This window comes from Seriola aureovittata, chromosome 21 (assembly GCF_021018895.1).
Source record: "Seriola aureovittata isolate HTS-2021-v1 ecotype China chromosome 21, ASM2101889v1, whole genome shotgun sequence".
NCBI classification, from domain to species: domain Eukaryota; kingdom Metazoa; phylum Chordata; class Actinopteri; order Carangiformes; family Carangidae; genus Seriola; species Seriola aureovittata.
In genome coordinates this window covers 18,002,745-18,016,588 of record NC_079384.1, presented here as the reverse complement: position 1 = coordinate 18,016,588, position 13,844 = coordinate 18,002,745, and the positions used below count along the sequence as shown (strand labels likewise).

At 39.2% G+C, this 13,844-nt stretch overlaps 2 protein-coding genes across 31 annotated transcripts in view; one reads left to right on the top strand and one right to left on the bottom strand.

Annotated features, from left to right (window-relative positions):
* The window catches only part of LOC130162214 (KAT8 regulatory NSL complex subunit 1-like), a 30,157-nt gene extending 28,265 nt beyond the window's left edge, over positions 1-1,892 (top strand). For all 4 annotated transcript variants that reach the window (XM_056365830.1, XM_056365832.1, XM_056365831.1 and 1 more), the window contains one exon: positions 125-1,892. In XM_056365830.1, the coding sequence (XP_056221805.1) occupies positions 125-334 (210 nt within the window). In that variant the 3' untranslated portion in view covers positions 335-1,892. The remainder of the gene's footprint in view (positions 1-124) is intronic.
* A 1,380-nt stretch (positions 1,893-3,272) lies between these two features.
* LOC130162224 (microtubule-associated protein tau-like) overlaps positions 3,273-13,844 on the bottom strand; it is a 33,222-nt gene continuing 22,650 nt past the window's right edge. For 24 of the 27 annotated variants that reach the window (XM_056365861.1, XM_056365862.1, XM_056365848.1 and 21 more), the window contains 5 exons: positions 13,382-13,474; positions 11,632-11,724; positions 9,603-9,684; positions 8,548-8,654; positions 3,273-6,724 (listed from right to left, as the gene is read on the bottom strand). In XM_056365861.1, the coding sequence (XP_056221836.1) occupies positions 6,527-6,724; positions 8,548-8,654; positions 9,603-9,684; positions 11,632-11,724; positions 13,382-13,474 (573 nt within the window). In that variant the 3' untranslated portion in view covers positions 3,273-6,526. Of the gene's footprint in view, positions 6,725-7,895; positions 8,047-8,547; positions 8,655-9,602; positions 9,685-11,631; positions 11,725-13,381; positions 13,475-13,844 lie in introns of all 27 variants that reach the window. The other 3 variants (XM_056365858.1, XM_056365872.1, XM_056365854.1) reach the window with 2 other exon arrangements.

Here is a 13,844-nt window from a genome sequence, read left to right as displayed (position 1 = left end):
TCCTTACACGAAGAAACAATGGTCAAGTTTCTGTTGCCGCTCTCATTATTGCAGCTGTGTGGAAACAATTATAAAAGCCATGTTTTCAAGGTTTTAAGCAAACTCTGTTCTCTGGTGTTTTCAGACGGTAGCGCCGTGGGAGCGTCGCAGCTTCCCCTTGCCAGAAGACCCGGCCCCGGAGCCCGAGGCAGAGAGCGACCACCACATCAGGCCCAGAATGCGCAGCATCTCAGGTTGCCGAGCAACAGCCTACGGACGTCTGGATTCGGACGACATGGATCTGCCTTGTGATGACGATAACGGCCCCAAGCACAAGGCCTCCACCCACCGATGAATGACTGACAAGGCTGAGGTCGCCCGGCCCCCCATCCCACCCCTCCAGCACCCATTTACCCCCCACCCCACCACCACTCCTCTCTGGCATTAACAAGCAGAACCTCAAAGCAGAATAAGATATTAAATGGGTTCCTGTTGTTTGATATTCAAACATCAGTCTAATACTTTTCACAGTTTTTAGTGAACATTATGGAGATAGAAGCCTTTCCCTACACTTGTTTTTGTCACAGGAAAAAAAGGATAAATGTTAAAAAAAAATTAAAAAAAAAAAAAAAAGTATAAAACAACATGTTTCAAAAAATGATTTCTGTAGTAGGCTAAACAATGTACATGGGGGCTTAGTGGTGTTTCATATGTCGCGTGTACACTTGTAGCGCACTATGTAGCGGACTCCTCAAAATATGGCCAAAGGGTGTTTTCTATTGACTAGTTTGCTTGTAATTCCCATGTACATTTTTAGTGGAGTGACAAATAACAAAACAAGAAAAAATACCACCCTCTCCCCTCCTCATCCAAATAAACAGGTACATTTGAGATGTGGCCCCTCCTTCTCCCCCCCAGAGGTCGCCTGAAATCACCAGAGCACTTCTCCAACTGCCAAGTCTAGTTTTGTTGGTTTGCTTTTCTCTGTTTTTCATTCCTGACATGTTTTATTTGTATTTGTTCTGTCTGTTCCAGCGTAACACATTCTTTGTGTTTTTTGAATAGTAAAAATCATTCCTTTACAGTCTCTGTGGAGAGTGTCCAGCTCCCATCTCGCCCCGCAGCCTTTTTAACTCTCCTGTTCTGTTTTTCTTTTTTTTTTTTTGTTTTTGTTTTGTTTAAAAAGGGTGATCATAACGTACATACAGGACTGGGGTTGTCTTTTGAGCACTTGCCCTACAGAAAGCGCTGCTGCATGCTGAAAAACATGCTGATGTTAGTCTTATCACAACAGCACACAGTGAGACTTCCACTTATTAAAAAGAGAAAAAAGGAATAAATCACGGGATAATTTGTACCATCTGCTAATTTCACTCCCTTCTCCTCAGTCATTGTTGTATTACAGAAGTCAAAATGTGGCAAAATAAAAACTTAACACACTTACCCCCCTCTCCCTTCCCCTTCCTCTTTTTTCTGGTTCAGCTTTTCTCCTGCAAACATTTCAAATGTAGCAGCTCTCAGCTAGAAGCCACCCTGAGCTCAGGTTCTTCAATTTAAGGGAATATTTTCTGCTGTTTAATAGTTTCACTTTCAGATTAATCAGATCCAGACTACTGTGTTGCAAGATGGGATATTTTGTTTTCACCACCCCGTAATGTCCATATAACCACACTCTTGCTCCCCCACCCCCTCCTCTCCTGTCACCCTAATTGCTATGCAAAAAAAATCTATGGTTGTTTTTCATTTTACACCTCTTTTTATGCCACAGCCATTCAATCACTGTTTTTTCTTTTGTAGTTGAGCAAGATGTCGATGTACCTGTTCGATTGTTGCAGCAGTTAACCTAATCAAAAAGCAGAATTGTTTTTTCTTTTTTGTAAATAGTACCATTAAAACATTTATGTTTAACTTGGTGCAGTTGTTCTGGCCTCAAGTCCTTCAGTGTCAAACGTGTCTTAAATCACTGGAGTCAGTAGTTTACACTTTATCATATCTGTTCTGTGCATCTATAAAATCATTGCATTGAAGGTTTGTAGCATAAAAAAGTGAACATGTGAGAAGGGCTTCTTGAAGTGGGGTTGCGTGAGGTAGTTATTTTTTATTTAACTGATGAGATTTTTTTCTGTGGGCGTTTTTTTAGGGGTTCTGCAATATTTGCTATATTTGGAATACTCTCACCGCTTTATCTTGCTGTCAAACAGCCCTTTCTTTTGAACTTCCTTTTTTCCAATCGTTGAACCTCCGTATTCCGACTCAAAAGCGCAACAACACGCTTAACGGTGGATCTGCGGGGAACTACAATGACAGCCATAGGTGCGCTTGTGCGCAGTAATACACTAGTTAAACTGCTGGACCTGCACATAATTTGAGCGATGTGTTGCTGGGGTCGGTAAAAAAAAAAAAGTATTTCAGCCACTTAAAAAATGCCAAATGAATAAATAAATAAATTTAAATATTTTCACTGCTTTATCTAGTAAAACAGCCATTTCCTTTTGAACTACATTTTTCGACCGTTGAACTACCGTGTTCCTATGCTCAAGCCCCCAAGGTTTTATTTCAGACGTGGAGGCAGTTTATATCTGATCTCTGGTGACCTTTGGAGGTCATTGACCTCAGCTTTGAATTTTTCCAGGTTTTGCCCAGTTTCTCCATTATCATGTATATCTTTGCTAAAATTGCATAAAGATGAGTATTTGCTCCTGTGGCTGTGTATAATAATTTTGCTTAGAGCACCATTTTTGCAGGGAGACTGCAGACTCCATTTCCAGGTGCTAAGGTAGCTGTAGCTTGTTAAAAATATGGACAACTTCTGCTGTGTGTTACTGTGGAATCACATGACTAGCTAGCACATTAGCATAAGCATTCTAATCAGAAGCTAGCATGCTAGTTTGGTCTGGACCACACTCATTACTCCAGCTGCCTCTGCCCTGTACCAAAGGTCACATCTGAAATGCCTCCACGTCTGAAAATAAACTCCATGGTTTATAGAAACACTGGAGAAAGTTTTGTGCTTTAGTCATAAAATGCACGATAACGTTCACAAACTTATGAACAACGTCATGGTATAGTAAGTTATAAAAATGGCATAGTATACTAAGGTATAAAAAGTCATACTAAGGCATACAAAGTCATTATAGTCAGACATAAAAATGGCATAGTATAGGAAATCAGAAAAACGTCATAGTATAGTAAGGCACAGGAGATAGAGTGGGTCGTCGGAATGTCGAAGTGTCCTCGGACAAGAAATGGTGTTAATGTGTGTGCGATTTGTGTTGCCCTCCTTCAACGACAACTGTGACTTCATAGCATTTATTTTCAAATACACATATACAGCAACAAGAATCATCATAAACCAGTTATTGATAAAATGCACAATAACGAGAACAATCACATTTCCACAACTGTACAGCGTCAGAATGAACCAAAAAAAAAAATGAGTGATGAGTTTTTCCTTACTGCAGAAACCTCTCCAAACAGCTCCAGTGCCTTAAACTGGGAACTACTCCCACCCCTCAGCCACTCATGTCTGTCCTGCACATCGAGAGGAAATGTGGTCTACTGGAGAAAAAAAGATCCGAGAATTTACTGTAGCATGCAGATAATGTTGCTAGCACACACTTAAGTCCTACAAGTCTGTTCTTTTAAATGAAAAGTAGCATCTTTGCAATCATAGAGATAAAATACTGTTTTTATATCTATGTTGGCAATACATGGTAAACACACACAGTTTGGGAGCAAAGTGTGGGACTTCTTGACTCTTTATCACAATCTGTGAGTGAAGGTTAGCACCACCCACACACACACACACACAATTTTTTTTAGTCAGTATATCCTTCAGAATCCAGAGAGCATATCATATATAAACAGGATATACAAAGAGACCACTTTGTGAAGGGGAGGCAACAAGCAGACGGCTGTTTCTCACATGAGGTGCATGCAAGAAGTTGTTTTACTCATAGTGATGAATCATATTGAGGAATATTGATCAACATCTTTGAGCACATGAACTGAGTGTCTTACAAATTGAGAAAAAAACAGGAAACTGGTAACAAATCCCCAGCTGGTTGTTTCATTCAAATATAAAATACAAGGCTCTTTACAACAACGCCTCACAGGAAAAAGAAATGTTTGTTCACCTGAAAAGTTGAAATCTCTTCTAATCTCCCTTTATGAGATACACCATGTAGCCAAAAGTATGTGGACATGCCTCTCAATTTAATTTAATTTTGAGTGCTTTTGGTAATAATTTGGGCTTATTTAATTCAAATTAAGAAAATAATATATACAATATTTTAGACGAATGGTTCCCAGCATCAGGGTTGAGACTCCACTAGGGGGCGTGAGATGATTAACAGGAAAGTAAAGTAGAACAAAAACATGTTTCAGTTGCACAGAATCATCTTGAGTTTCCTATAATCTTTGTTTTTGGCTTGAAAATATTCATGAAAAAAATGGTCATACCTGTGGACATTGCTTCATTTAGAAGATAAATTATTTACTGCTTTAATATGAATGAAATAATGAAAAAAAGAAAAGCTGTGTCCTTAATAAAGATTGAATGAATGAATGAATGAATACAAACTGAACCAAGATAATTTGCATGTTCCTGTTTTCCAAGTTGATATGGTGATATTTTAACAAAACATAAGGGGGAAAATGGGGCATTAACTTCCTAAAACTTTACAGTCATTGCAACAGAATATCTTAAGTATATCTTAAATGACGTCAGATTTAACCAGGATATGTATGGAGATAAAATAATTCTTCACACACTGCAAACACAAAAGGTCGACGCCTGTTTTAGACGATAGTGTTTCCAACTTTGTGGCGAGCACCAAATCTGGTGGAAAGCCTGAAACCAGACGAGTGGATGTTTGTTATAGCACCATATTAAAGCCCATGGTTTTGGAGGTAAAACTGAGGTGTCCACATAATGTTGGCCAGTGTGTAGTAGTGCAGCCTTTTCTTTGCCAGGAACTCAAGCGTTAAAATCTGTGAAGATAAGAACAACCAGCTGAGAGCCACATCCTGATGAATCCTGTGTCTCTTTATGTTCAGTGCTGTAGATGTGACTCAATGCTGTACAGTTTCTCTCGTTGCTCACTTTAGCAGAAAATCCCTCATCTCAACTTGGCCCAGTCAACCCACCATCCATCCATCTGCCCTGCAACACACCCATATTCACTCCTGTAGAGTACATTTTAAAACACTAGCTTTTCCAAACCTTTTAAAGCGCGACTATGTAACTCTTAACTGAAGAAAAAACACAATCTTCTTCTGACAGTTCTGAAAAGTTGAATTAACAAGCAACGAAACGGACTTCGCTCGAATCATCATGCTCAGCGGTTTTGTTGCTACAGCCGCACTCGGTCTGGTGTGACCAGTAGCTTAAAGCCACTGAAATGATGTTACGATTCTTCTAAACTCGTGCTACTGTTACAATAGCTTAGCATTTCAGCTAAATGCTAATTAGCGGTCGTAGCATTCAGCATAATCACAAAAAGTGGCCTCAGTTTAGCAGAAGTTACGTAGCCACGCTTTAAGACTGATTAACTGCGATTAAACATTATTTATTCTACCTAACTTTAAGTGCATACAGCAGTTTAAATACTGATGAACTCGTTCTGTCTCTCGACAATTTTGGCCATGAAAGTTACACTTTAAAACGCATTAAGGTTAATTCTCCTCCTTGTACGTCAAGCTTTAGCGCATTTACAATAGAGCAGTAACAAAACAAAAAAAAAAATGAACACTGACAGTAGCAGGCACAATACAAATGTTTCTTCATATCAAATACATGTCATATCCACAGAGTACGATTATAAAACTGTGCCCAACACAAGTTTCTACTCTAGCTGTTGTTTTTTTCTTTTTTAAATCCAGGTAGCACCCCCCTGCCGTCACCTACGGTAGCTCGAGGTGCAGCACATGTCGGGACTAAACAAAGCAAAGACAGCAGTGAGGTCTGAAAGCATCTTTTCTGCCTTTTAACGAGAAATTTGCTACTTTTCTTTTAACGTTTTTTTTCCCTCAGACGCCCCCTCGCCACTGTACCCTGTAACTGGACCCCAACAGTCTGCGTTTCCCTCCTTTTTCCAGGTTCTGTATCTCTATATTTTAAAAACAAAACATGAGGGGACACCCATCGAAGGGGACAAAACTAAAGGGTTTACAGTCCGCGTGACAGGTCTTAAATCAGATTCACCAGGACATGTGTAGATATAAAATAAAGGAGGATTTTGCTCTGCTGGGGCGCTTTAACTCTTAAAGGGACACTTACAAAAGGTAGAAATCATAGCGAATAAAGAGATCAAAGACCACAGAGAGAAATTAAATTCATTTTGGCCTACTTGTTAATCCGTATTTTTTTCTCATTACTCTACTAGTAATGGCTGAAAAACAGTTTGAAAGGTTAGTGAAGGGTAAACAGTGATGATGGGTAGCTAAAAAAGTCCTGTGAAAATAATGAGGAAGGCATCACAACTCCTCTACGTGGTCGTGTTTTTGAGGTGAAGGAGGAGGAGGAGGAGGGAGGAGGTGGGTGCATTCACAAGCCTTGCTTGGCCAGAGAGGCGGACACCTGGTCGGCCAGCGTGGAGAGCTGCGGAGAGTCGGCCATGTTGATGCTGCCGGAGGAGGACACGGTGCTGAGCTGGTGGGGGGAGTCTTCCAAAGAGACGATCTCGGCACCGTGGTCAGTACGGGCCTTGGCTGTCTCACGGAAGGTCAGTTTGTGGCTCTCAATCTGCGGCGAGATCACAGGTGAGAGTCAGACATGCTGGAGGCTGCTACACTTTCATTCAGTGATCGAAACACAGAGGTGTATGGTGGCTGACAAGGGTGAACGGGCTGCAACGGCCCAAAACACTTCCAAAATGAGAAACGAAAAACAAATGCAACAGAAAAAAGCACTGCATATTCACACTAGACAACAGAAGTGCTGCAGGCCTCTAGGGGGAGCGCTCAGTGGAACACCTTGACCTTCTGTATTTGCAGCGTGTTTGCTGTTAATGTCTTTGTTTTGGCTTCCTGCAGCACGTTTTGCTGTATTCGTTTTGTATTTTTGTAAGTGTTTTGGAATCTGCATCGTTTATGGATCGCAGCTTGTTTCTCCAGTTGGATTTAAAAAATTTTGAAATTTTAATATGCGTTTTATTTATTTGTTTTATACCTTATTATTGTTTTTACATATTTTATTGCCTCTTTTCATTTACTGTCAGATCTTTATGTATGTTGTTGATTTGAGATGTTTTATTTATGCTGCTCAGGACTTTTCTTTTATCTGGCTTTACTTTTTTCTTGTAAAGCACTTTGTAACGATGTTAATAAAAGTGCTATATGAAGTTATTATTATTATTACTTGTGTATATTCAGTGTGAAAGCTTTTTTTGGTCACTGTAATCAGTCTTGCTCTTCACACTGGCAGTGAAAATGTCTCTTTAATGTGATCTCAGTCAGAACAACAATTTGGAAGATAAACACTTGATTTAAGTAAGAAAATTTTAATGCTACAGTATATTTTAGACAATAGTTTTCTTCCAACTTTGTGTAAATAGTTTGCTGTTTATCTCTTTCCTGTTTCAACATGACAGCACCAGCTCCATAAAGAACTGGTTTTCCCAGTTTGGTGTGAAGAACTTGACTGGTCCTGCCCTCAAACCTAATCCAGCACCTTCTGGATGAACTGGACTGAGAGCCAGACCTCATCATCCAACATCCTGCCTTCAACTACATCCACATCCACATATAGGTGTAACGTTTGGGTGCCCACATTGTTAAAATGTAAGAATGTTTTTGGTCGTAATAAAACCTGGTTACAACAAACATCCACAGAAAAAAACCCAAACTAAAACCTGTGATGAAAGAACGACCAGATTTCAGAAACATTTCTGCTGTTGCTGCTGGTGAATACTTACAGGAGTCCTCAATCTTTATGAGGGGGTTCGTCAGGATGGGTGTGTTGGGTGCTGAAGGGACAGTCTGGGGTGACAGAGGGGGGGTGACAGCGGGGGAGGGGATGGAGGGGCTGCCTGAGGTGCTCCCCTCTGCGTCCTTCCCCTTCTCCCTCTACAGAGGAGCCCCAGCAAAAAAGGGAATGAACAAGGCATGCAACAAAAACACACGATGGTTTCAACAGAAATCAAAGCAACTAAACATGAAAAAAATAAAAAGATCATGATAAAACTGAGGATTTATACTGAACTGGATGGAGAAGATGGAGGCGTCTGAAGCTCAAAGTAAAAAGACGAAAGGTGATGATGAGAAACTCAGGAGGGAAGAATGAGATGAATGAGTGGAGGGTGTGTGAGGGTGAGCAGAGCTCAGCGATGTTTTATTTTTATAAGCTCTAATCATGGATGTGTTTGTGTGGAAACCTTGTAAAATCAGTGTTGATAAATCTAACATCGATGCTGCTGTAAGAACGTAGATGAGTCTCCAGCAGATGAGGCTTTGACCATGCAACAGGCAGAACATGACAGTCACAACAGGGGCACCATGTTGGCGTCTGATATATACAGGAAGTAAATCTTGTGTTTTTAACCTAAAGTTTGGCTGAGGTGTTTTTACCTTCCTCAGTCCTCCTCCGGGAACGTGGCCGATGTTGTCCAGAGAACCGACCTTAGACTGGACTTTGAACTCCAGCTTCTCATTTTTGATCTCCACATTTCCACCACCTAACCAAAACAGAAAACATAAAATATGTTCAAATACATTTGCAATTATACATAGAAATAAGACATTGTTTAGCTGTTTAGCTCTAGCCATAACCCTTTTTTTGGTAATTTCCTATAACTTTTTTTCTTTATTTACGAAAGGTGAACAAAGACCAGTGGTGGAAGAATAACTCAGATCCTCTCCTTTAAGTAATATCAGCTAAAATGAATTCAATTGCTCAGCAGCAATTTACTGGTGTAGTTGCTTGAGGTGGAGCTGGTTATAACTACTTATACTGTTATTACAGTTAGTTCAGTCCAGTGGGTCCCAGTCTGAGAGCCCAAGGAAAAAGAAAAAGCAAAGATTTGATGAACAAAACTGTGTTCATTCTTTTTTAACTTTTCTCCAAATCTTTGCTCTTTTTGTGAAAGATTGGACCATTTCCCCCTTTGTGACTCAATTATTTAGAAGAAACCAAGAGAAGAAAAGAAGTGGAACTAAACTCAAAAACACCTGAAACATCTAGACACACAAACCAAACACACTTTATCTTTAACAATGTTCTGTATTTTACACGTTTATCGTGTTATTTTTTAATAAAATCTGACTCTGAAAACAAACTGGTAACTATACAGTATCTGTAAAATATTCGTAGTAAAGGTATTGCTCTATAGAGTATGTACTTCTTTTCCACCACTGTAGAACACCTGAGCCAGCTTCATTCACTGATGAAGACTGAGAGATGTAACTGAAAGCTCTTCAAAGCCAGTAAGTAAACCTTTGAGTATTTTGATGCTTATACTGTTCCCAAAGGTCAAGAAGGAACTTGCTGAAAATAACGTTTCACAATGAAATTACATTAAATCACTGTCTTTGAATAACATATTTGCTTTTCATTTAAAGATTCATAGTTTTTTGTTGGTCTTTTTGAATTTAAAACCACAACATCTGACAAAATGACATTTCACCTGGTTTGTAACGAATGTTGTCTTTCGATCCACACTTCGATGTGACGGTGCTCAGGTCGATCTTTTTGTGCACGATTTGAATCTGCGAAGAGAACAAAGCAGAAAAACACTGGTTCAGTTGGAGTAAACAGAGAAACGAAAGTTCACACTCAGTTTGCATGCAGGTAGAGAGGAGCTGATCCTGTTAGTCTTCTACTGATTAACACTGTCATCAAAGAGGGAAAACAGATCGTTAAAACACTGGATTAGATATTGAAGTTTTGTATCACTGACTGTGAGCATTAAAACCTTCACGAGACAGTTTCATGTTAAAAATATGAATTAATTCTAGCTTTTATTTGATCATAATCTGCATTTTGAACATGCCCTGCTCCTGTTAACTGTCGCCATGCATCACAGTTCAAGTCTAAAATGATCTCATCTCGGGTCCTCCTGTCATGGCCGATCTTCTCGTAACACAAAGCGCCATGTCCCTCTCGGCTGAGGTCACAGCCACAACAACAGGCGCAGTTTGTCGGAGGATAGAGACTCTTTGTTACTGTGCAGAGGCTCCTTCTCTTTACGTGTTGACGGCACGATTAGTTCACTTCACCATGAGAGAATTAAGACGTTTAGCAACTCGAGGATCAGTTTAAATATAAAACACCCACACACAGGATTCATGCATGTTGGTTGAGGGGCTGGTTTGGGTGGTAGAAACTCTTGAACACTGATCACAGTCAAACCGACAAGCACAGATTCAACAGAGTTATCAAGCTTACATTAGACCATGAGCATTACATAACACTGTGAGCTGTGACAGCAGATGCATTGTGAGCACGGTACACTGACAAAAACACTGATTTAAGGAGCTATGTGTACATTTTGCTATTGCTACATAGCTAACATTAGCAATAGCAGCTGTTTATTTACTCGTCTTGGCAACAGCTTCACCTATCATTGCATTTAAAAGACAAGAGGTTATAATGCGTCCTCTTCAGGGCAGACTGGACGCTACAGTGACTCGGTATCGGAAAAGTGACGAGAGAGGCTAGCTGATTAACATGCTAACTTCAGGAGAAAAAAAGAAGTAAAAAATCAGAATTGAGGGTTAAATGCTGAACTTGCAATGTTTGTTCTAGATTGGTAAGATATGGAGGACCCACTAGGGGCTAAAAGGAAACGCTTTTTTGTTTGTTTTTGCTATAGAGATTTTTTATTTGCCTTTTAACATATTCATGAAAACACAATTATCAAGGATAATAAAAAAAAAAACAACAATATATGACAAAAGAACAACAGCGACAACAAAAGAGAAAAAACAATAAATGAGAGTTATAACACAGAAGTTAATAAATAAAAGATACCTTCGTCATTTAGCTTCTCCTTTTATAGCATCATCATAGGAGAAGCTAAATAACTAAGCTAATCGATTAGGTAAGAGGAAACGGAAAAGCAGCTGGAAAAAATGAAATGGAATCCAGGTATGTATTCCCATTTTTACGATGCCTTTTCAAATAGTTTCTCAAATTCTTTTATTTATTCATAAATTAATAAATGTATTTCTAAATAGGTTTTATGTTTTATGCTGATTTTGTAAATCCAGTTTTAAATATTAAGTATTTATTAATCGATTAATTGTTCATTTTTTAAATTCTTTCTACAATTCCCATGTTTAATGCCTATTAAAATATGAAATCAAAGAAATGATTTATCACTTTTCCTGTGACATCCCTGGTCCTCCACAGTAAGTAAACAACTGTTAATGCTAATGTTGGCTATGTAGCAAAAGCAAAACTTGCACTTGCTCCTTCAAAATCTAAACTACTGGTAGTAGAGTAAATGTAGAGCTGTCAGTATGAAATGCCCAGGCCTGTCCATAAGTGTAATGATAAGACTGTTAATAGGAGGTGTTAACAGGTCTGAGAGTCAGGAGGAAATGGGCCGGACATACAGGAGGTTTCGTGCTCCTCTGTGAAGATGCATTCAGTAGAAGCAAGAAGAAGGGTTTTTGGCAGTAGCTGCAGCTCACCCTTATTCATCTACTCACATTGCCACCACCGGGTACATGTTTTATATTATCTTTGGAGCCACACCGGGACTGCACATTGCTTAAGTCCAGCTTCTTATCAAGAATTTGTACCTGGAAAGTCGATATGTGGGGAAAAGAGACGGTTAACCTGGAGGAAGCAACAGCAGCAGCAGCAGAGCTGCGAATGAGGACCACTGCTGGAGAAGAAATTAGATCTTGGATGGGACGAGTTTGAGGCTCAAGGGAGTGAGAGCTAACCAGGGAACATGGCTATTTAAAGAGGACAGGGGAAGGACTTCAAATCTCTTTTTAACAAGTGTTGGTGTGATGATCATAACTGCTGAGATGAGGAGATCCCTTAGTTACTGACATTAACCCCTCTGGATACATGTTTGAGTGTGACTTTGGAGCCACACTTAGACTGCACTTTACTATACTCCACCTTCAGGGTCAAGTATTTCAGAGGTTTTCAAACTGTGAGGAGGGAGACAAGTGAGCAGTGTTGACAGATCTGAGAATCATCGGTAAAAAATTTTAATTAGAGCTTAAATATCAGTATAATTAAATATGTTTATACAGTTTCTAAGCCACTTGGATAATGTTACATTAAATGCTCAAGGTTTTCTTTTATGTGAACGGATTTAAAACATGTATTCAGCGAGCTACAACTGGATTTATTAATTTATTTACATTTTGGAAAATGAACTATGCCGAATTAACAATTAGTAGTTCCTGTGTGTAATTTATCAATGGATGTACAGACAACTACCAGTGGATCAGTTTGACACTGAAGAAAACTTAAAAACATGATGGTTCTCAGTTCTGAGAGGCCGCGACAGCTCAGGGAGTAAAATCATACTTATTCTCTGAGTCATAACTCAGTCAAATCAGGACACACTGACATGATACACATATTTTTTATAATCAGTGTGACAGATCATTTGCATTAACTCCAATTTCCATAGTGAATAAAATGTCCATAAATCTGCTTAGAAATAAAAAAAATGCTCCTTATAACTCCTGAAACCTGAGAATCATCACGTATTTATATTTTACTTAGTATTAAAGTATTTCAGTGATAATTGTCTGCATCCAACAATTTGGCTCAAATTGTAGTCCCAAAATGATGGGAATTGTAGTTTGTAGCATGATTATCCCACAAATAAAAGTAAAACACAAAACAACAATAAGATCCATTACAGTGTCAAATTAAGCTACCAAATTGTACCTTAAATAAAAAATTTGTGTGTGTCAGACTTTGAAAACCTCTGATGTATTTTGACCTTGAAGAGTAAAAGACTTTCCATTTATACTGAGAGGGTTGGTTTTCATGGTCGTAACTGCAGAGACACTCAAGTCTGGTGCTGAGTTCATCCCTTAAGTTACTCACACTGCCGCCACCGGGTACACGTTTCAAATTGTCTTTGGAGCCACACTTAGACTGGACATTACTATAGTCCACCTTCTGATCAAGGATTTTAACCTGGAAAAGTGCAGAGTCGAGGGGAAGAGACCGTTACCCCACTGAGTCAGTGAGAGGTGAAGGGTGAGACCATCAAACTGTGACACTACTGTAATGACAGGAATTTAACCTTGTGTTAAAAAGAGAAAAAAGCATCAAATGCAGCTGTACTGTATATAGAAATGATACAGTAGGCTACGTGAAGAGGAAAGGTTTACTAGATGTTTTAAACTGTGAATATCTGCTCTGCTCTGTGGCACATGAGCTCACAAACATGTCTCACACTTCAATGTTCAGATAACTCACCTTGCCTCCACCAGGCGTGTGCTTTATGTTGTCTTTAGAGCCACAGCGAGCTTGGACGTTAGTTAAGTCCAGCTTCTTGTCGAGGATTTGGACCTGCACGGTGCAAGAAGAAGAAGAATAAAAGTTCTTTAGAAATAAAAATGAGAAGTGCCGCAGGAGGGAATCAGTCCAAAGATGAAGAAGTAAGATGTTAAAGGGGTGAGGACTACATTTCATTAAAGCTGCCATCCACAACTTTGCATGTTTGTCAGACTACAAAGCTGCTAAAATTATTCTACTGCAGGTTCTTTAATGACTTAAGTGCATAAAACTACAAATATGTGCAGAGTATGACACTGGCTCAGGTGCAATTGGTATCTCCAATCATATGAGAGTTTACACATAAGGAAAATATTTTTGGTGCATGTTTTGCTGCACTTTAACACACAAAAATATCCATGCACATTAACAGTATCATACTTAA